At 40.7% G+C, this 21,530-nt stretch overlaps 1 protein-coding gene across 1 annotated transcript in view; it reads left to right on the top strand.

Annotated features, from left to right (window-relative positions):
* The window catches only part of STPG2 (sperm tail PG-rich repeat containing 2), a 242,468-nt gene that overhangs the window by 29,037 nt on the left and 191,901 nt on the right, over positions 1–21,530 (top strand). The window contains exons 6-8 of the mRNA XM_056855812.1: positions 521–632; positions 15,742–15,846; positions 19,561–19,714. Of these exons, the coding sequence (XP_056711790.1) occupies positions 521–632; positions 15,742–15,846; positions 19,561–19,714 (371 nt within the window). The remainder of the gene's footprint in view (positions 1–520; positions 633–15,741; positions 15,847–19,560; positions 19,715–21,530) is intronic.

The raw sequence follows: 21,530 nt of genomic DNA, 5'->3' as shown, positions 1-21,530 counted from the left end.
TATCTGGGCAAGGCAATTTTTAAAATATTTGAGGAGCATCTCTATCTCACAAAGTTGTACTATTAGATCTGTGGTTAAAATGTGAGTGACTCCCTTCGTTAAATTATCTTGTGATGGAGAAAGACTTCATCAATTAGTGGAAGGAATAATTGGTTCCAGCTTTGTGGAATGGAGGTATTAGGTCAACGTGAAGCACTATTTTCCATTTATAATGGGCATACACCATCCTAATATCCTCAGCTGTCTTTTTGTTCGGCTTAACCTCTTGCATGAAAATGTTGATATGAGAAGGAAACAAATCACTGCTTGTGTGTATTCTTCTGAGTTCCCGCTACTGCACTACAGAAGTTTAAGCCCTCGTATTAGTGGACAGTTTAGCCTCTCACTTGTTATTGCAAAGAGCAGCTGTTTCTGATATAATTGTAAAATGGATTGGGTGGGAGAGCTTTCACTGAACATATGTAGATGCTCAAGCATTTTAAAGTGATGACTCATAAATCTCTCCAAACTTTCTCTAAAGGGAAAGTGCTGCGAATTATGAAAATGTCAACATCAAGAAGGAAGGCCTGAAAACGTACGACCTCTGCATTCCACGGTATCATGAAATAATGGTATTACAGGCAGAAAAGAAGGTAATGCCAATTCAGTGTTGTTTTTTGTAGTACTTAAAAATAATTTATGTTGGGACTGAAACCCTGAGATATAAAGGATTATGTGGGCAGAAATATATTGGTGTTGGACAAGAAATTTATCTAAATGCCTGGAGATATAGATACGTATACACACACACACACACATATATTCAGAAACACACACACACACACACACATATATACTGTTTATTTTTGTTAGCTCTCTGTAGGAATTTTGTGAGGACAAATGAGATAAAAGATTAAAGGACTCTGCAAATTATGCACACTCTGTGAGTTTAATGTACCACTTTATCTTCTGAAAAATTGAAATCTGAGAAATCATGTGTCATGTTTCTTCAAAATAGATGGGACAGAAATGCCCAGTACTTTTCATCCCAACTTGAAATGGGAGTTCTTCAATGGTGAAGTCTTTGATCTTGAATACCAGCCCCCACCCCTGTATCCCGTTTAATACTATCCATGGGTAGTCACTTCTGTTGGTTTTGTCATGAAGATGTTTGGATGTTTCATTAGCATTATGTATGTTTCATAACTGCAGAGCTCCTGTTTGCTTGCTTTGTGTCTTCTAACCCATAGCTGAAATTTCTGTGCCCTGACAGCGCATTCCTGACCTTCAAGGGCGAAAGCCCTTAGGAGGCCAGGAAGGGGCTGCGTTGGCGTTCGGGCCCCCTGCAACTTCTGCAGGATTGTGTCTTTGTAGCAAAAGTAGGCTAATGGAAAATTTCCATAATAGCAAACACAGGAGAGTCCTGTGTGGGCATTTTGGGGGGTAGAGGTCCCATATTTCCAGGGTAGCTTTCAGGGACTCTCCTTTCACGAACCCCAAAGTATGGTGAAGATTGGGTTGGGGGTCCGGTGTTATGGGCTCTGGAGAGGTCGCCCCCTCCCTCCTCCATAGACAAGCATTAGCCCATTAGCGAACAGAGAACCTGACTCTTACCTTCCTGCTTCTGTATGGAGGCGGAGGGGGCAACCTCTTCCAGACCCCATAACTTCGGACCCCCTGACCCAATCTTCACCAAACTTGGCGGTTCTTGCAAGGAGAATCCTCGCAAGCTACCCTGCAAGTTTGGGGGCTCTACCTAAAAATGCCGCCCCAGGAGCTTCGCAAAGCCTGGGGAGAACCCAAAAAAGCTGGATAATTACCTGTTTTTTTTTCCGGGAATGGCCAATTCGGCTTTGGCTTTCCCCCCAGGTTTTGGAATTTGGTAAATCCAATCATGAAATTTACCGAAATGGCTTTTTTCCAGCTTATTTTCGGTTCGGGTTTATCACTATGCACAGCCCTAGCTTATACCCCCCAAAGTTTTCTGGAAGTGATGCCATGATAGGCAAGGCAAGCATGGTATTTGTTTGCTATGGACTTTGGGAATATGCCTTTCTAATTAACAATGTTAAAATCATTGTGTATGTGCTATTGAGGCGATGACAAACAGCAGAGATGGCCATGTTCGCTAAATTGCAGGATTGGTTTGCTTTAGGTATTGGATGCTTAGAAAAGACTTAACTGTAGCAATAGTTTATACTGCATCTAAAAATTCACTGTTATAGAATGATATAAATAGTCCGTTAGGGAACAATTAAAAAAAAAGTTGGATTATTTTGCATATTTCAGACATAGTAATAGAAACGTTAAAAACAACAACCCTAAGATGACAGGGAAGAGCAAGCCTGTCAGAGTAAAAGAGCTAGTAAGACTGATGATGGGCTGTAGTCCTCATCTTTGCTTTTCAGGCTTAACCTTTTTGATCATCAATCAGTCAAAAATGGCAGGTAGTGACCATTAGGAGGATTCATTAGCACCCTGCAGCATCTTTGCGCCAGGTGACCCACATCTGTCTTCATTAGAAATTTGCTAGTTGCCAGTAGTGAACAGATGGGTCGTTACTGCATACCTTGCCCTCCGGGTGTGCCTGGAGGACAGGCAAAGTCGTCCTGAGCAGGACATACAGGGTCACCGCACAGAGAGCAAGCAGCTTACTTTCACTAATATTATGACAAGAAGCGAGTGTGGTCATTTGTTGTTCACCTGCCTGCTTGTTTTTCCGGTTTGCAGCTGATGAAGATGGAAGTACAACTTCCAAAAAATGCTTGGAATTATTTTTTTACAAGCCCTTTATTTCTCATTCCTCGTCAAGTTTTACCCGACTGACTGTATTTAAATACATTTAAATAAAATCTCCAAAGTATTTTAATGCACTCTTAAAGGGTGCAGATTCCTTCCATATGAGAGTTTGCAGTGTAAGGAACAAGTTGGTGCTCAGAGATAAAGGCTGCCTTTTAAAAGCTTGTTCTTCATCAACTTTTGAATATGGAGTACATTCTGTTCTAAAAGGCTCGAATCAACAAAGGTTTCAAAAGTAAAGTAGTTTAGAACTTTTCTGTGTTGTGGGAAGATACGGGTTTTAAAAAAGACATTGACATTCATTTTAGTTGAGCTAAAGTATGGATGGCTTGGCTCATAGTCTGTTCACCAGCCACAAACAGGGAGCGGACTTTTTTGCTGATCAGTTTGGCTTTTCATGAGTAGCTCAAGCCTGTTTGTTAATTATTACAGATTCAAATGGTGCAGAACAGGGCAGTTGGCAGTGTTTCAGTCTCTCACAGCCCAATGGAAATCCTTCTCTCCCCACTTTCTCAGAGACTCCATGCAGCGGCCAATCGTATAAATAAGGAAGAAATACAGCTAATAAATGTTTAAAATAAAATAAATACATTAAAATTAACTGTGAGCAAAAGAATCAATCTGCCAGTTATTATAAACAAGCACTATTTTAAAAGAAGTTTTAACATTTGGTGTTTAAGTCTGCATTATCAACATTATTGCATGTATGTACATTTTTACACAGCCTTTTGGGTGACCTTTGTTTCATTTAATCTCACCCTTGTTTCATTTAATTACGGGATTTTAACCATCCATGACCCTGAGTAGAATCATCTCATCAACTGCACGATGCAAAATCCCCCACAGTGCAAGGAGATTTAAACTGTACCACCACATGAAAATCAAATGAAACTCTGCTGGCACACAGCTACTGCACACCTGTAATGCTGTTTGACAGTTACTTAAGGCAGTTTGCTTACAGGTGAACAGATCATATGTTTGGCTCATGGGTAATTGTAACAGTCGGACACTATTGAACATGTTTGCCACAAGGTTCATGGCATCTCTAGTTGCAAGCAGAGTCACAATTGTTTTTCCCATGGAAAGCAAATTGTCTGTTTCATTATTGACGGGTGAGGCAGGAGGCAGGCATTCGTTTACTCTAATGCTTAGGGTCAAGCCTGAACTGACCCTAGAAGCTAAAATGACTAAACTGCGGCTGTCTTGCTTTGGTCACATTATGAGAAGACAAGAGTCACTGGAAAAGACAATCTTGCTAGGAAAAGTTGAGGGCAGCAGGAAAAGAGGAAGACCCAACAAGAGATGGATTGACTCAATAAAGGAAGCCATGGCCCTGAATTTGCAAGATCTGAGCAAGGCTGTCAAAGAAAGGACATTGATTCATAGGGTCACGATGAGTCGGAAGCGATTTGACAACACTTCACACACACACACGCACACACACACACTGCTTATTGCTATTGAATAACTGGGGGATTGGGAGAGTTTCAGTCAGCAGCAATTAAAAACTTCATTTTGATCATCCTGTCAAATAATTGGTAAAGCCAAAGACTGAACAAAGAACTGCACTATTGCATCCTCACTTTGAAGTGAGATTGGGGTTGTGTTTCTCAAATGGTTGTCCCCTGCCCTGTTTTTGAAACTGGGTGGAATGTCAAAAGCGGCTTCAGAGAAACAAAAGTCAGAATCCCACTGGACATAAGTAAGCATGTTAGATGTTCTTAAGTTGGTGAGCTCGTCAGATACTTTCGTTAATTATTACTCCTGCCTTTTATATAATGAGGCTGTTTTTGAAGTATTATTTTTTAAATTGGTACATTAGGATTCACAACCGGAGGAAAACTGTGTTGGTGAGTCATGGTGATGAACCACTTGTTACAATGAAAATTAATTAACTAATGATAGTGATTTTCAGGGTTTGGCTTCCCTTTTCCTTGTCAGTAAAGGTATAGAAATAACAGGTTTTTTCTCATGCATTATCACTAAGTGGTGTTAACCCTACAGGGAAAAAATAAGCTTAAAAGCATGTTTCACTGCTCAGTGTGGTTGTACAGCTGAATGTAGGAATAGCTTTTCTGAATGTACCTGTTAAAGTTATGGTGACATTTAGAGCTATTGTTGGCATTTGCAACTTTTATATCAAATGTCATCTTGTGTTATATTGTCAGCTGAGAATATGAGGATTGAACAGTTTGAAATGGCAATATACGAGAAAACATATAAGCTCAGAATAGCCGTAACTGGTTATAATGTCAAAATCACACATGACCAGTCTGCATTTATCTCCGTCATTACTCCTCTGTCTTTTCAGGCAGTTCAACAAAGAAAAAGCTGTTCTTTACCTAAATATTTTTAATACTTTACATTTGTTTGAGTTTTATGACTTACTAGCTAACAATGAGGTATATTCCTGGGGATAAGATTTACCAAGGCAATAATTTCTAGATAGTAATTTGAAAAAAAGAAATCAGGTATTTTGTGAGAAGTAAATGGGCTGCCTTCTGCTGAAATAAAATTGCAGAATCATTCTTTCTATAAATGCAAGCAGTTTATTTCCCCCTCCCAGCTCCTGTTTTCACCTGCTTATATTTTGTTGGTTGCTGATTATGCAATTGTGCTTTTTCAGGCTTGTCACCCTCCAGAAATTTAATTTCAATTGCTAGCATTATCAGAATAGTTTAGGGGATCAGCTCTTCTCTGTGTGGGAACTCTGTTTCTCTCCCCTTCCCCAGGCAGAATGCCAAGCCATTATAGGGAAGGAGGGGAGGGTGTCCATCCCCATCAACCCTAGCTAAACAAAGATGGGCCAAGATTGTTTACATAAAAATTGTATGTGTAAAGTTAGGTACTGGGTTAAAAAAATATTATGGATCGAGCTCAGAATAAAATGGATACATCCATATTAAGTGTAGGGCCTATTTTCAGTGGAATATTTTGCCCCTGATCCCATAGGCACACTTTAAAAATGTCAGGGTGTGTGTGTGTGTGTGTGTGGGGGGGGCATTACATTCACATTAAGACTGAGGAAAGGGCTTTTCCAACCCTGGTGTTAATTGCTGGAATTGGGCACTTGGCCTAGATCCTGAAGCGTAGCGGACAAAGCAAAAGGCCAAACACTTTTTGATTACTATCAGGTCTGCCCAGTCCAGAAGTTTCACATAGGCTACCAGTTCCTGGCTAGTTTTGCACACCCTTATTCTCTTCCTTGGGAGGGAAGGCGGCATGGCATGGCCCGATCTTGTCACATCTCAGAAGCTAAGCAGGGTCAGCATTTGGAAGGGAGACCCGCTGAGGAAGACTATGCAGAGGAAGGCAATGGCAAGCCACCTCTGCTTCTCACTTGCCTGGAAAGCCCCTTTCTGGGGTTGTCATAAGAGAGAAAAGTGGGGGGTGTACATAGCCAAGTAAATAAATAAATACATAAAACCATCTTCTGTGGATTTTAGAACAGTTGCTGAATATTTGATATGTGATGCCACCATTAAACTGTCTATCTTTTGTTTTGATATTTGATGTTTGACATAGAGCAGTATTTGGTGAAGATTTCTGGGTGGCCTTGGTGATAGTATATTTTAGCCTGACTTTTTAGATTGCTAAGATTTTTTTAAAATCCTATATATTTCACTTAGAGCTCTAGGAGGAAAAGTAACGTTTGTACGTGACCAAACACTGCTACTGTTTGGTAGTTTACAGCTTAGGGCATATGTCATTTGAAGCCTGATTTGTGTTTGTATCTGAGAGCATTTGATATTGGCTTCAGAAATGTAGTCTGTTTAAAAACCAAGCTCTCTGTGAGCTTAAATTCTGTACTTTAAATAGATTTGCCTGCATCTCCTCAGCATTAGCTAGAAATCACAGAGGCCATAGGATTGACATTTCAGGCAAGAAGGAGAGAGAACCAGTACGCTGGTAGATAAACTATTACAAATAAAATGTATTTACCTAAAAGACAGGGGTTTTCCCCCTACATGTGATGTCAAGAAGTAGTGGGCCGTCTTAAATTTGCACACAAGTTGCAATTATGCACAGTAATTTTAAAAAAACCTTTTGTTTTATAACCTATTAAGCGAGATACTCTTACATTCATGGTTGTCTTCCCTTTGGGTATATAAATCTGGCCTCATACGTATAAGTAGTCTTACCTATGTTAAAAAGACAGAGAACATGTTCAGATCTCTCACGGATGGCCTTGGAGAAGTAATGAGTAAGCGTTTTTGGCTCCTCCTTGCTGTGATTCCAAGCTGTCTTTTAAAAATAATGCTGTGTATTGCACTCAGGACTTCAATACTTGGATCACCAAGTTTCCAGTAGGTGCAAAAGATCAAATAGAATCAGTGTGACCACCTGTATTGATCACTAGGGGAACCATCAAAGCTACAGCATCTGCTATGACACCATACCATAAAAGATAATACTGGTCAGGGCCCAGGTAACATATGCTGTATCCATGAGCCTGACTATGCAGAACCAAGTGTGTTGTACGATTATGATTCCCCAAGTGATTTAAGGGCTGTTAGATTGTAGTAGAGTCAACCTCACAACTGTGGTTTTTATGAACTGAGGCTAAATAGCAGTCTGTCTGAGGCGGCCTAGAATCCATACGCCCAGTAGGAAGGCCCCAGCTTTTCTGATGTGGTATTTACTAGATGTGGTATTTACTGAGGCCAGCCTCAAGTAATGAAATTCCAGGTGTTCTTTGTTAATTGAGGTAACAAGCAAAAATTACAAGGTAGACCCCTACTCCTAAAATTCACTGTATTAGTACATGTAACTTCCAACATGGTTTGAGTATGAGTGATTTCCCCCCCTACAAAATTAGGTAACATATCATATCGGGCTGCCAACCTCCAGGTGGTGGCTGGAGATCTCCCGCTATTACAACTGATCTCCAGGTGACAGAGATCAGTTCCCCTGGAGAAAATAGCCACTTCGGCAGTCAGACTGTATGGCATTGAAGTCCCTCCCCTCTCCACTCCCCTTCCTCAACCCCCCCAAATCTCCAGATTTCCCAACCCAGAGCTGGCAACCCTAATATCATAGCATGCCAGAGCCCACTTGGCCTTCAAGTGGACAGAGCCTAGAGCATTGATTAGAAAGAATTGCTCACTTATAGGAAGCAGATTAAAGAGATATTTCTTGCCTCTGCTGCCAACGTAACTTTCTCTTTTTAAGCCTCAGTACTGTGATGGATTTGTTTTGATTTGAGCAGAGCACCACCTGTACCCTGTGGTCTTAATCCACAGTGGTGTAAGTAAGGCATGCTGAAGTTCCATTTGATTTCTGTGACATTTGAGCGCATGTAACTGTGCACTGGGTTGCGACCTAGCAGTCTTTCCTCTTGATGCCTGTCATTTTGGGGGTTGATTGTGCACCGTGTGGATGCTGCCTCTTGGCAGAAATGTGGTCTGCAAAAGTTTAACGGATAAATATATTTATATTCCTTTGATCCTGTCTTAAGTTAGAGAAAGCTGTAATGACAAAATTCAGGAGACAGGATGATAGCAAGGAGGTGGCTACTAGTTTTTTGTAGTGTCACATTATATCCCAGACCTGAAAAGCATCATAAGTCGCTCCAGAATGTTCTAGAATCTAATGAGGTTTTGTTTTGTTTTTATGTTTGATATTGATGTTCATTGTGTACAAGGGACCTGATCCATTTAGCACCTGCAAAGAATAGTGACTGTTTCATACTTTGATTTTAAAATGTGGCCTTAACTAAGACGTTCCAACACTATACAGAAGCAATAAAAGTTGGACACTCTCTTCCACATCTTGTTAATAAATGACCATGTCCTAGAGCTCCTACACTTTTAGATATCTGAGAAGAAAGTAAATATCTCTTGGGATCTGAATAGGTTGAATCCATTTAATACAGAATACAATTACCATAATTGTCAGAAATAATACACTCCAGAATGAATAAAGCACTCACTTGTGAAGTTGCAGATACAGCAAATTAACAGGACAATAAAAATACGTGTTTAATATTTCATAGTGGAGGTGATTTATTTAACAATCCCTGCCACTTGGCATGTAAAAACTAGCATTAATTGTTTGTCTTGTGGAAGGTGGAGCACTTGGTTTTATTATTGTCTTACACTGTTATTTCAGTTGATTAAAATATATTCCAGTGCTATAAAGGTTTAAGGAAGCCAACAAAAGAACATTTACTGCCTCTCCTGTGTTGGAATCAGATAATTTATTGTGTGAAAGGGTACAAGTGCTTTGAATGTCTGAGTATGTGAACTTTCCTTATATTGCATCATGTCTTTGTTCCATCTAACTTGGTGTTGTCTACTTTCAACAGCGGTAGTTCTTCAGGACAGGGTTTTATCCAGCTCAGTTTCTTGATACCCTATTAACTGGAGATACCAAAGATTTCGGTTCCTTGAGACATAATCCTATTGGTGGCTTTAGTTCTGATGGAACACATCTAGTTTCTAATAGATTGCACCACAAATTCTTGATCAGATCCACCCAAAATCCATATTTCATTTTTTAAAGTATCCACACATTATTATGAATAACAAACGATTAATAAATATTTATTGTTCATAAATTAACTGTTTGGAAAGAGCTGCAGGCATTCCTTTACTTAACCAGTTTCTTGTGATGAAATCAATATGTTCTCATCTGTGTCTGTGTGTCGTCAGTCACAGCTGATTTATGGCGACCCCATAGGGTTTTCAAGGCAAGAGACATTGGAGGTGGTCTACCATTGCCTACCTCTGTGTTACGACTCTGATGTTCCTTGGAGGTTGCCCATCCAAATAGTAACCAGGACCGACTCTGCTTAGCTTATGAGATCTGACGAGATCAGCCTAGCCTGGGGCTATCCAGTTCAGGGCAATATCTTTTTACCCTTCAATTTATGGCCTGATAGTATTAGGGTTTTAGTGTTATTTTCTCTACCATTTGCCTTTCCATCTGGGGCCTTAATAAAAGTACCCATTTTCCAGTATAACAATTGTTCGTTTGCCTGTCATCTTAAAGTGGGGGAAAAATAATATAGAGCGACTGAGCAAAAAGGACGATAATGAGCCGCAGAAATGTTCTTTATGCTACCATGATTTTGCTGCAATGGATAGGATATTTCAGAAATACTACCATGTTTTCTTGAATCACTGTAAAATAATGCTGAACATAGAATGGCTTTCCCTGAAGCTAAAAACATATTGGGAACATTTGTTGTCAACTGCATAGAGTACAAAAAACATACACACCCTTACTTCAAAAAATAAAACATTGAGGCCACCATTAAGGTGAATGCTTCAAGTTATAGCTAATTAAAATGACTGTTTTCTGGTACAATGGTAGGTGTTCCCAGAGGCTCATCATCTGTGTTGCCTGACAGTTTCCTCTTGGCTAATTAAAGACATTTTTCCATGCAAACATGCTTTCATGTCTCCATGTTTCAGGACACTTCCCATTGCTGCTTGCATAATTGGCTACATACATCTTGCATAAGCATTGTTACATAAGAAGTTAGTAAAAATGCAGTGTATAAGTTCTGCTCTTCTAACACTGACTTCCCTTTTTGGCTTGCATGTTCCCCCTCCTGTGTCCTCAGAGAATCATCTTCCTTGCATCTTCCGTTCATGGATGATTTTGAAATTAGTCCTTCTTTACTACCACGCCAAGTGAATTATACAGACAAAGTTTTGTTTCACATATGTGGTCAGCTAAAATGGTTATAATGTTTTGCCAGACATTCAGAAGCTATGACTGATAATGTATGGATTCCTCAGAGAATTTAAGTTTGAGATCCCTGGTTGGTTTTATATGAAGATCATTTTGGTCACTGAGGGATGCTCTAACTTCCAAACATGAACTCTAAGCAGGTTGCTGTTCCTATAGCCCCTGTTTCTTTCATGACTTTACATAGTGAGGAACAGAACTGTTCCTAGGACTTCAAGTTGTTAATCCCTATATTAAAGGTAAAGTTCCCCTGTGCAAGCACTGGATCATTCTTGACCCATGGGGTGATGTCACATCCTGACATTTTCTAGGCAGACTATGTTTACGGGGTGGTTTGCCAGTGCCTTCCCCAGTCATCTTCCCTTTACCCCCAGCAAGATGGGTACTCATTTGACCGACCTCAGAAGGATGGAAGGCTGAGTCAACCTTGAGCCGGCTACCTGAAACCAACTTCCGTCGGGATCAAACTCAGGTTGTGAGCAAAGCTTTGGACTGCATTACTGCAGTTTACCACTCTGCGCCACGGGTCTCCTATATTAGAGATATATAAATATAAGTGCCTTGCTGGATCAGACTAGAGTAGGGTTGCCAACCACCAGGTAGTAGCTGGAGATCTCCTGATATTACAACTGATCTCCAGCTAATAGAGATCAGTTCACCTGGAGAAAATGGCCACTTTGGCAATTGGACTCTATGGCATTGAAGTCCCACCCTTCCCCAAACCCTGCCCTCAGGTTCCGCCCACAAAACCTCCCGCTGGTGGCGAAGAGGGACTTGGCAACCCTAGACTAGAGTTATAGCTAGTTCTTTCTGCCATGAGCACTGATCAACTCAATTCCTCTAGCAAGCTCACAGGCAGGGCATAGTGGTGCTAGCCATCACTTATTGTTTGGCCCTTGCTTGGCAATTCTGATTGTGGACATTTCAAAAGTTATTGATGGTTTTGCTTACATGACTTTGTCTAATCTTAACTGTCTAGTGGGGATTAATTCCACAAATTAATCATTCTTTGCATGGGGGAAAAAGTACTTTCTTTTTTCTGTCCTGAGCTTATTAGCTATCAGTTGCACAACATGCTGTTGAACGGTCAGGCTTGAATGTCAGTGGTCTTTTATTCATGGCTGTTTCACTTGCGGTCACCCCTCCAACAACTTTGGGTCTTTGTTTGGATTATGCATGCCATTTCCAACTGTCATACGTCGCCTCGCTCTCCCCTTGCGTTTCCCCGTGTTTTGCCCTTATTTTCAAATTTGAGATAAAACAGGTTCCTCAAAACGCGGGGAAACGCAGGAGGAGAGCAAGGCGTTCTCTGACTGCTGCAAACGGCATGCATAATCCAAAGACCCGAAGTTGTCGGAGGAATGACGGCGAATGAACCAGCCATGCATAAAAGACCCTCAGCTCCTGTTGAGTTCTATAGGACAAATAAAAGCACAAGAACATTGGGGTGGGGGGAAGGGTAGTAAAGACTGCTTCTGCAAGAAACCAGAGTCACCAGGGCAGATTTATCATCTACCACAATGGTCTCTTAGAGTATACCTCCTTCACTTCCTTCCCTGAGAGAAAATGCCGGCCATTTTGTTCCTGTAATGCAGGATAGCTATCCTTGTGGACTATGATCCACCCATCACCACCATTCATTTTATTTCAGCCACTATTGCGGTGGTTTAAAATACCATGTGTGGCTTAACAGGTGCTCTTCTTCTAATGGGGAATCTTCCATTTTTTAAATAACTCCTGCTAGGTGAAGTCTTCTTGGAGCAAAGATTCCTTTGTGAGCAGAAGGGTAGCTTTAGATACAGCCCATGTTTTTAAGCTCCCTAAAGGAACTTAATTTTCCTGAAATGTGAGTAATTTTGAGAAATGTCTCGTTTGAAATCGATTCTGACTGTACTGAATTTTGTAAGCAAATTCTAAAATTCAAGTGTATGCTACATTTGATAACGTTCTGGCCACTGTTTTCAAGTAGCTTAGGGGCCCTTAGAAGACACCAATAGTGGCACTGGTGTGGTGTTAATGATATGTTATCAGTAAGTTTTGAGATGGATTTAAATGGGAGGAAAAAGGATAGCACAACTGTGAAAGGTTAATAGTAATCACCTTACATTAGTGAAAACTGAGATAGACTTTTTAAGATGTATAAAATATTTATCTGCTGATGGAATTTTCAGTAGGTGAGATCTCTTAGAATTAATCTTACTTTGATGCTAATTTCTTTATGAATATTTATAATCTCTTCTGTACAGTCTGCGGATACTTTAGCACTATAAATATGCCAGTAGCTGCATCCCTTCTGTCCAAAATCCCATAGCCAGAACAGCCATTGAGACACCAGGCAGCAGCATAAATTGCCCCACCTCTGCATGTAGCAATGCTAGCAAACATCTGGAAGAAGAACCTTAATGTATTTCTTCTCCATATGGTTTAGAAAGGTGCTATTCATGTTAAGTTTTAAAACACTTAAGGAAATACTTCAATTGCATGCTGATGTCTGATTTGCCAGCATAAGCCAGGGCAATTGATGCCATGTTTTCCAACTGACATATAGCCTGACCCTTTAATTTTTTTCTTATAAATCATTCATAATTCAAATACCGCATCTGAGGCATTCCATCCTATACATATTAGTGATTGATTTTTCCAAGTTATTTTTTCAGTCTCTAGCTCAGTAACATACTCTGTACCATGTTTAGCTGATTTAAATCTTTTTAAATTTAATTACCCATATAGAGGGGCCTTATTTCCTGTATTTAAAATACAGGATTAATCTGAGCCTTGAGTTAACTAAAATTTATGCTGCAATTATGTAAATTAGTGCTGCCAATAGAAATCGTTGCTATATTGTAAGATGGAAGACGTGTGCTAAGCACTAGCCAATCAAGCATTAGAAATTGGTTGCTAAATGTATTTCCTACATCTGTGGCTCCGTCATTAATTCTAAAGAAACCTTCTGCTGTGAGAGCCCTATTTTCCCTTATTAGAGCTATGGTATGCTAGCCATTTAGCAAAAAGCTCAGTTGAGATAAGACCCATACTGAATACACTTTAGGTTAATAAGCATTTATTTTAAAGTGTGTTTAAATTTGTTTTATGGTACTTCACTGAACAAGAGCATGTATGCTTAATGAGATACATTTTCGTGAGTGCTTCAGCCTTCAGATTTTTGGTACATACTGAAGACCATGTGTCAAATATGGGGGTTTCTGACCCACCACGTCCTCGCCAGGATGATTTGATTCCCCTGCCCCCAAACCTGGGACCTTGGAATAAATCTCCTTCTGATGATTTGACTGAAACTGGATTTGGACTCTCAGACATGCAGTAGAACACACCAATTAAAGCAACAGGCTTTATTAAAACATTAAGGAAAAGGTTCAGGTTTAAGCATAATTCAAAGGACAAGTGGGTGCAATAAAATAACAAAATCTAACTTTCTAACATACACTTACATGCGTAAAGGCAAGCAGGGTACAACATCTTCAAATCAGCATAAGTAGCAAAGCAGTAGATAGGAAATGCAGAAAGATGGTCCCTGGCCTATTACTGGTCCTGATAGTGTTATTGGGCAATACTTGGAAAAACATGTGCCTGATGGTTATAGGCTAACTTTATAGGACACTGAACCACTGACCCCCTGGCCAGTATAAGCCAATCAAGAACGTGATCCAAAAGATGATCCTCAAAGAGGAACAAGATTCTGTCCTCCCATCTGACATCGCTGAGAGCAGTTAAGTCGGGTAACTTTGAAATGCAAAGGTGCAATCTCAGCCTCTTCATCTATTTTGGGAATAGTTTGTAAGCATCTGATATGGAACTCTCCCCATGTTGCCCTTTAATACTTGGATGACACACCAGGAAACAGGCTGTCACTTTAAATTTATGACAAATGCTGATGTTTATAAATTATCAGGTTTATTGATATAGATGTGACCACTTCTTTTGACACCATGGTTGAAATCCAAAGCTTCATATCCCTGCCTGCTCGCTTCCTGATCACCAAGCTTAGCCTGCTAATGTGTAACATGAGTTCTGTATGAGCAGGGTCTATCTTGTTCACTTGAACAACTGGAGTAGATTGTTTTTAAAAGTGTGCCTTTACACTGAACCATCCTGCAGCAAACTGAACATTAAAAAATAAATACAGTAGCAATAAAGTATTCTTAACATGCAAAGAGTACCTCTAAAATGAGCATTATGCATGCTCATAAAACGGTTTTGGTCAAATTATCAACAGGTGTACTAAAATCCTGAGCAAATAGGACAGACTTAACTTGGCATCTAAAAGATAGTAAAGAGGGCACCAAATGAATTTTCCTGGGGAGGGAATATCACAATTAGGGTGACACCACAGAAAAGGAAAGTAGATTCCTTTGAAATGTGGTGTTGGAGGAGAGCATTATGGATACTGTGGACTGCCAAAAAAACAAATCTGTGGGTTATAGATCAAATCAAGCCTGAACTGACCCTAGAAGCTAAAATGACTAAACTGAGGCTATCGTATTTTGGTCACATTATGAGAAGACAAGAGTCTTGGTAGGAAAAGTTGAGGGCAGCAGGAAAAGAGGAAGACCCAACGAGAGATGGATTGATTCAATAAAGGAAGCCACAGCCCTCAAGATCTGAGCAAGGCTGTCAAAGATAGGACATTTTGGAGAACATTGATTCATGGGATCGCCATGAGCCGGAAGCGACTTGACGGCACTTAACACACACACACACACACACACACACACACACACACACACACACACACACACACACACACACAGAAAAGGCCCTTTCTACTATATCCAGTAGTCTATGATCCAAAGGCTGGAGGTATCCGTGGAAAGGTCCCTTTTGGGAAACTGTAAAATCCCATTATTTAAGGGCAGCTGCTCAGGTCTTCTCAAAAGATGACTGAACCTCTGACTAAGACAATTGCCTGAAATAATTATTTTATTCATACTAGTCTCATTGCATTTTTAAGCCGTTCTTTCAGACTTGTCATTATTGCTGGTCTTGTGGTATTGCAAGCCTTGCAGCAATACACAAAGAATCTTCATTTATAGATACTAAAAATAGAGAAATATTTATGGTTCACGGTAACTAGGAATTTCTTGCATTTAGTTTTTTCAGTTTTATCTTCGTTGTTAAATGTCATATTAGGACTGCGTTTTAAATCAAGAGACCTTGTTGCACCATTGAAAAGTTCACCGTTGGTGAACAGTTGTCTGGTGTTCATGTTATTTTTTTAAATTCATGTTTGCATCTCCTGTTTTACAGGGTGTTCCAGGTCCTGGACAATACCATATAAAAAGTCAGTTTCAAAGGGCAGAGGGCACATCACAAGGTGGAAATGAAATTGTTCCTTTTCTTTCACTTGCTGAGGTATGACATTATTTATAGTGTATTTTTATCCTTCTTTTCCACCTGAGGGGATACCCAAATGACTTTCAGAAATATAATATGGTTTCAATAAAACACAGTATAAAAACAAGGTTCACAAAACTTGCTGGGCTAGTGCCCAGAGGGTCAGTCCATTAAGGCCAAGGCCATGGGCTGTGAGCCATCCCTTAGGCTCTTTCCCTTTGGCTCCTGCCCGTGGCCACTCCCAGGCTTTAAATACCTACCTACGGCAGGTGAGAGATTTGGGTCTCACCAGCTGGCAGCCATCTTCCCCTGGCCGCAACTAGGCTTTAAATACCTGCAACAAGAGAGAAAAACACTTGGTTTACAAGTTGACAGCCATTTCTACCCACAATTCCCCCTAATAATAATTTTCCTTTATCACTTCTAGGGCATGTATAGTTTCCTTTGGATGAGGAAGCACTGGACACCTTGTGTCTTTTATATGCATGTGTTTACAAATAAACATACAGAGCATAGCGGAACCAAGCAGACTTCAACAGCAGGTAGCACAAATGCTAATCCAATCAGATCCCCAAATTGCAACTCTACCCCAAGTGTGTATCAGGTGTTTTTATGCCCCATGATTTCAGTGTAGTTATCTCTAACTAAAACTTAATTAGTCAATTAAAAAACCTGTAATTAAATGAGCCCCGTGGCGCAGAGTGATAAGCTGCAGTACTGCAGTCCAAGCTCTGCTCACGACCTGAGTTCGATCCCGACGGAAGTTGGTTTCAGGTACCCGGCTCAAGGTTGACTCAGCCTTCCATCCTTCCGAGGTCGGTCAAATGAGTACCCAGCTTGCTGGGGGTAAAGGGAAGATGACTGGGGAAGGCACTGGCAAACCACCCCGTAAACAAAGTCTGCCTAGTAAACATCGAGATGTGACGTCACCCCATGGGTCAGTAATGATCCGGTGCTTGCAAGGGGAACCTTTACTTAATTAAATGTTAACAAAATAATTAGATGGAATAGCAGCATTAAAATAGCAGCGGAGAGTGATTCTCAGTAATTAAATATTCAGCCATGAAAGAGTAAAATCATCTTAAGAAAATAACAGTGCAATCCTTTGCTGAGTTCTTCCAGTCTAAGCCCGTTGATTACAGTGGATTGCAGTGTAAGGGCAAGATAAGTGAGGTTATAACGGTAGTATGAACTTGATAGATATTATTTGTGAAAATGTATTATAATAAAACATTATGTTTGCTATTATTTGTTATTGCTATTGTTTATGCTGTGAAGAAATGCAAGCAAACTGTTAAGATTTCTGTGTTAAATCATAAATACATATATTTTTAATATTATTTGTTCTTGGTTTTATCCAAATGTATGTTCTTCCTTTTTATATGCCAATAAAGGTGTGTGTTGTGTATATTTAATACATTGGCCATTAATAACTTCATAAGTAATCCAGATTTCTGAAAGGTGAGTGCTCATTGTGCCCATGAATTTGCCTTATACTGAATCAGACCCTTGGTCCATCATGGTCAGTGCTGTCTGTGCAGACTGGCAGTGCCTTTCCAGGGTCTCCGTTAGAGGTCCTTCACATCACCTGTTGCCAGATCTTTTAAACTGGAGATGCCAGGGATTGAACCTGGGACCTTCCGCATGCAGATGTTCTACCACTGAGTCACAACTCCTCTGCAGAATTTCTGCAGCATCTAAAATGCTACTGTTCTGTCCTCTTTATGCAAATATAACCCGTGTCTCCTTGCTTGCTTTACGAAACAAATTGTCTCAAAAGCTGGACAGCAAGGTGTTTTGTCACTGCCTTTCTACTAAAGAATAAGTGATACAAAGTGATTCACTGCAGTGAACCAAGCAGAACCACTGCGGTTGGATCTAATGCCATGTATCTTACCACCATGCTCAATAAAGTCTGAAGCCGTCCTCTGGTGGCTCTTCTGAGGCAAGAGTTGGGGAAGGCTTTTTAGGCAAGTAAAAGGCTTCAGACTTTGTTGAACAGAGTGATAGGATAAGGTAGCTTGGACTGAGAGACAGTGACTAGTCCAAGGTCACCCAGTGAGCTTCATAGCTGAGTAGGGATTTGAACCCAGGTCTCCTGGGTTTGGGTATGGCACTCTTATTGCTACACCTTGCTGACTCTCAAAACAATGTACCCCATATACTCACATTACTTTAATTTTCAGGGATGCACCAGAGATCAGTAGCATATCACATACTTCACATGTAAAAGATCAATCATTCAGTCATTGCCCATCCCTCATTCAGTCATTGATGATCTCCAGTTAAAATAATCTCAGGTAGCAGAGCTGAAAAAACTCTATACATACGTCATGGCCCAAGTGGAAAGGGCTGGGTTGTCTAGTGTCTTAGTGTAGCATAGCTTCATATGTTACTGATGTTGGTATGGGAAACTTGTTGTTCTATCTAAATGGAACTCTTTCTGCCCACAAATTTCACTCAGGTCATTTATGCATGGGCGTTTTTCCTGGACCCACACTTTTCTGTTGGGAATCTATGCACCAGCCGTCTCCAAGCTCAAATCAAGTCCCCACCCCTTTAAATGCTGCTTTGTAATTGGCTTACATGTAGTGCTTACTGTGAGAGAAAATCCCCCCCCAACCCAATTGCCACACGAAAAAGCATTTTAAGAACAACAACAACAACAAAAAAGGAGCAATCTGAAAGGAAGGGTGGGGGGAGAAATCCAAGCCTCGGTTTTAAAAAGATTTTCTTCTGCTCAGAAAGAGCTCTGAGGAAGCAGGAAGTGTCCAGATCACATGAAGTGATGGTATCACTTTGCTCTGCTCTGCTCTGGTTAGACCTCACCTAGAGTATTGTGTTCAGTTTTGGGCACCACAATTTAAGAAAGATGTAGATAAACTGGAATGTGTCCAGAGGAGGGCAACAAAGATGGTGAGGGGTCTGGAGACCAAGTCTTATGAGGAAAGGTTGAAGGAGCTGGGTATGTTTAGCCTGAAAAGGAGGAGACTGAAAGGGGATATGATAACCATCTTCAAATACTTGAAGGGCTGTCATATAGAGGATGGTGCCGAATTGTTTTCTGTTGCCCCAGAAGGTCGGACCAGAACCAACGGGTTAAAATTAAATCAGAAGAGTTTCCATCTAGACATTAGAAAGAATTTTCTAACAGAGGGGTTCCTCAGTGGAACAGGCTTCCTCGGGAGGTGGTAAGTGCTCCTTCCCTGGAGGTTTTTAAGCAGAGGCTAGATGGCCATTTGTCAGCAATGCTGATTCTATGAACTTAGGCAGTTCATGAGAGGGAGGGCATCTTTGCCATCTTCTGGGCACTGGGTGTATGTAGGGGAGGTAGTTGTGAATTTCCTGCATTGTGCAGGGGGTTGGACTAGATGACCCTGGTGGTCCCTTCCAACTCTATGATTCTATGAGTCTAAGTATCTGAATTCCCACCTCTGGACATGCTGCTTTGTAATTGGCTGTGAACAAAACCAAGCTTGTGTGTCCTGCACTTTGCCATATGCATGGGGATTTCACTCGGGCTTTGCTCAAGGTAGATGGAAGAATCGGGTTAACAGAGGAATGGGAAGACCCGGACATTGCGAGGGCTGGGCACGAGGTCATCTCTAATGGGGAGAAAACTCATGCGTAACTCCGAGGAACAACTGAGACAGACAGGGGGTGAACATGAGTGAAAGTACCCATGCATAAACGATATCAGTTGCCTGTCACTGATTTATTTTGTTTCCACAGAGATTTTCACCTGTGAAATCATCTACCCCAGCGCCTGGCACATATAACGAGACACGTTCTGCTCTTGAGTCCTTGAAGAAAGCATCTAAAAGTGTCCCATTTGGTCATACTTCTGTTCGATTTACTGAAGACTACAGGCTGAGAAAAACACCAGGTTTGCAATTAATCTACATATGTCCAGTGTTCGTGACCCACTGTAAAGCAAGACAAATAGTCTGCCAAGTTAGCAGTTGATCTTGGTTGTATTATTAAACGATGTATTCTACATTATGATTAATATCCATATTGGAGTGAAATCATATAACTCAGTCCAAGTATTCTTAATATTTTGGGGTAACTCTTGTCAGTCACTAATATGCAACCCAGTCTGTCAGCTCTGGGTTGGGAAATACCTGGAGAGTTTGGTGGTGGAGCCTGAGGAGGGCAGGGTGTGGGGAGGGGAGGGACTTCAATGTGGTATAATGCCATAGAGTCACTTCCAAAGCAGCCATTTTCTCCAGGTGGATTGGTCTCTGTCACCTGGAGATCAGTTGTAATCCCAGGAGATCTCCAGCCACCACCTGGAGGTTGGCAACCATAGTGTTAAGGCTGTGGAAGACTCCAGAGGTTATCAGAAATTGTAATTTCCAAGTAGTGGGTTGGCTACAACCAGGTTTTCTGCAGGTGATAAAGGGAGGAAGGGTCCCCTTGGTCACCAAAAAGGCTGTGTAGGGATCGTAGGATCTGCATGAATAAAAACCATGTGTGGTGGGGACAGCAATAAAAAGGGGAACTGCATGAGATTGAGTGAAAAATCTGTCTGGACAACCCATTGGTTGGCCTCCATAATCAAAACAAAATGTTCCAACTGTTACTCTCATATTACAATGGTTCTATGACTTTCCCAGTAAACGTTTTCAAGGCTGAAATTGGGAAAGAGGTCAAACTAAAGCATCTCAGTGAAGGTTTTTATACTCTCCTGACGCTATGCATATTACAATGCTAGTTCAAATATTAACATATAGGCAATTTTTGTACAGCTGATGGTGAGTCTGTTTATAAGTTTATTATAACAGCATTGTCAGAATCAGCCTGTTGATGATACTTGGTATCTCATTATATAATTGAATAGTAGTCTCACTTTCTTCCAAAGCATTGGCTTGTTACATAGTTGGAATTGTTTCATCCAAGCCAAATCTAGTGTTAGACTGTGGTTCTGCTTAGAACAATATGTTATTCATTCAGTGCCTTCGTAATTGTGAATTTAACTGTTAATTTCTTTGATTCATCTCGCTCTCCCTGCGTGTTTCTTGGATGCTGGCAAAGCACAAATCCAGAAAATGTAGGTGAAATGCATGAGGAGAGCGAGGCGACCTCTGACGGTCGGAAAATGCAAGCTTCTCCAGCGGAAGAGCTCTTACTTTGCATGCAGAAGGTGCCAGGTTCAACTCCTAGCATCTGCAGTTAAAGGATCTGGTATTAGGTGATGTGGAGAACCTCTGCCTGAGACCCTGGAGAGCCACTGCCAGTCTAGTAGACAATACTGACCTTGCTGGACCAAAGGTCTGATCCAGTCTAAGGCAGCTTCATGTGTTCATATGTAGTTATGCTAAGATTCCAGAGGTGATCAACACTATAATATGACAGTCACTGCCTAAGACAAATAGTATCTATTATGGTGCACCCAAGGTCTTTGAGTGAGGCTTGTAGAACTAACAAGATTGCCAACTAGTAGGATAGCTACCGATATTTGAGGGGGGAAATGCTACAAAGGTTTTTTTTAATGTTCTAGGATTTTAAGGGTTTTGACTTCCCAGTTTAGTGCCTTTTAAAGTTGCTTTCATTGTAGAAAGGCTCTATGTGAACAAGGCCATGCAAACAGCTTGAAAGAGCATAATGTTCAATTACTTCTTGCATTTTTTTTCAGATACCTACCCTGAAAAGTTGCTTTTAGTGCTTTTTCCTTCTGTTGCCTCCATTCCTTGTTCTCT

The sequence above is a fragment of the Euleptes europaea genome, chromosome 9 (genome assembly GCF_029931775.1).
Source record: "Euleptes europaea isolate rEulEur1 chromosome 9, rEulEur1.hap1, whole genome shotgun sequence".
Lineage (NCBI taxonomy): Eukaryota > Metazoa > Chordata > Lepidosauria > Squamata > Sphaerodactylidae > Euleptes > Euleptes europaea.
This window is presented reverse-complemented; position numbering and strand designations above follow the sequence as displayed.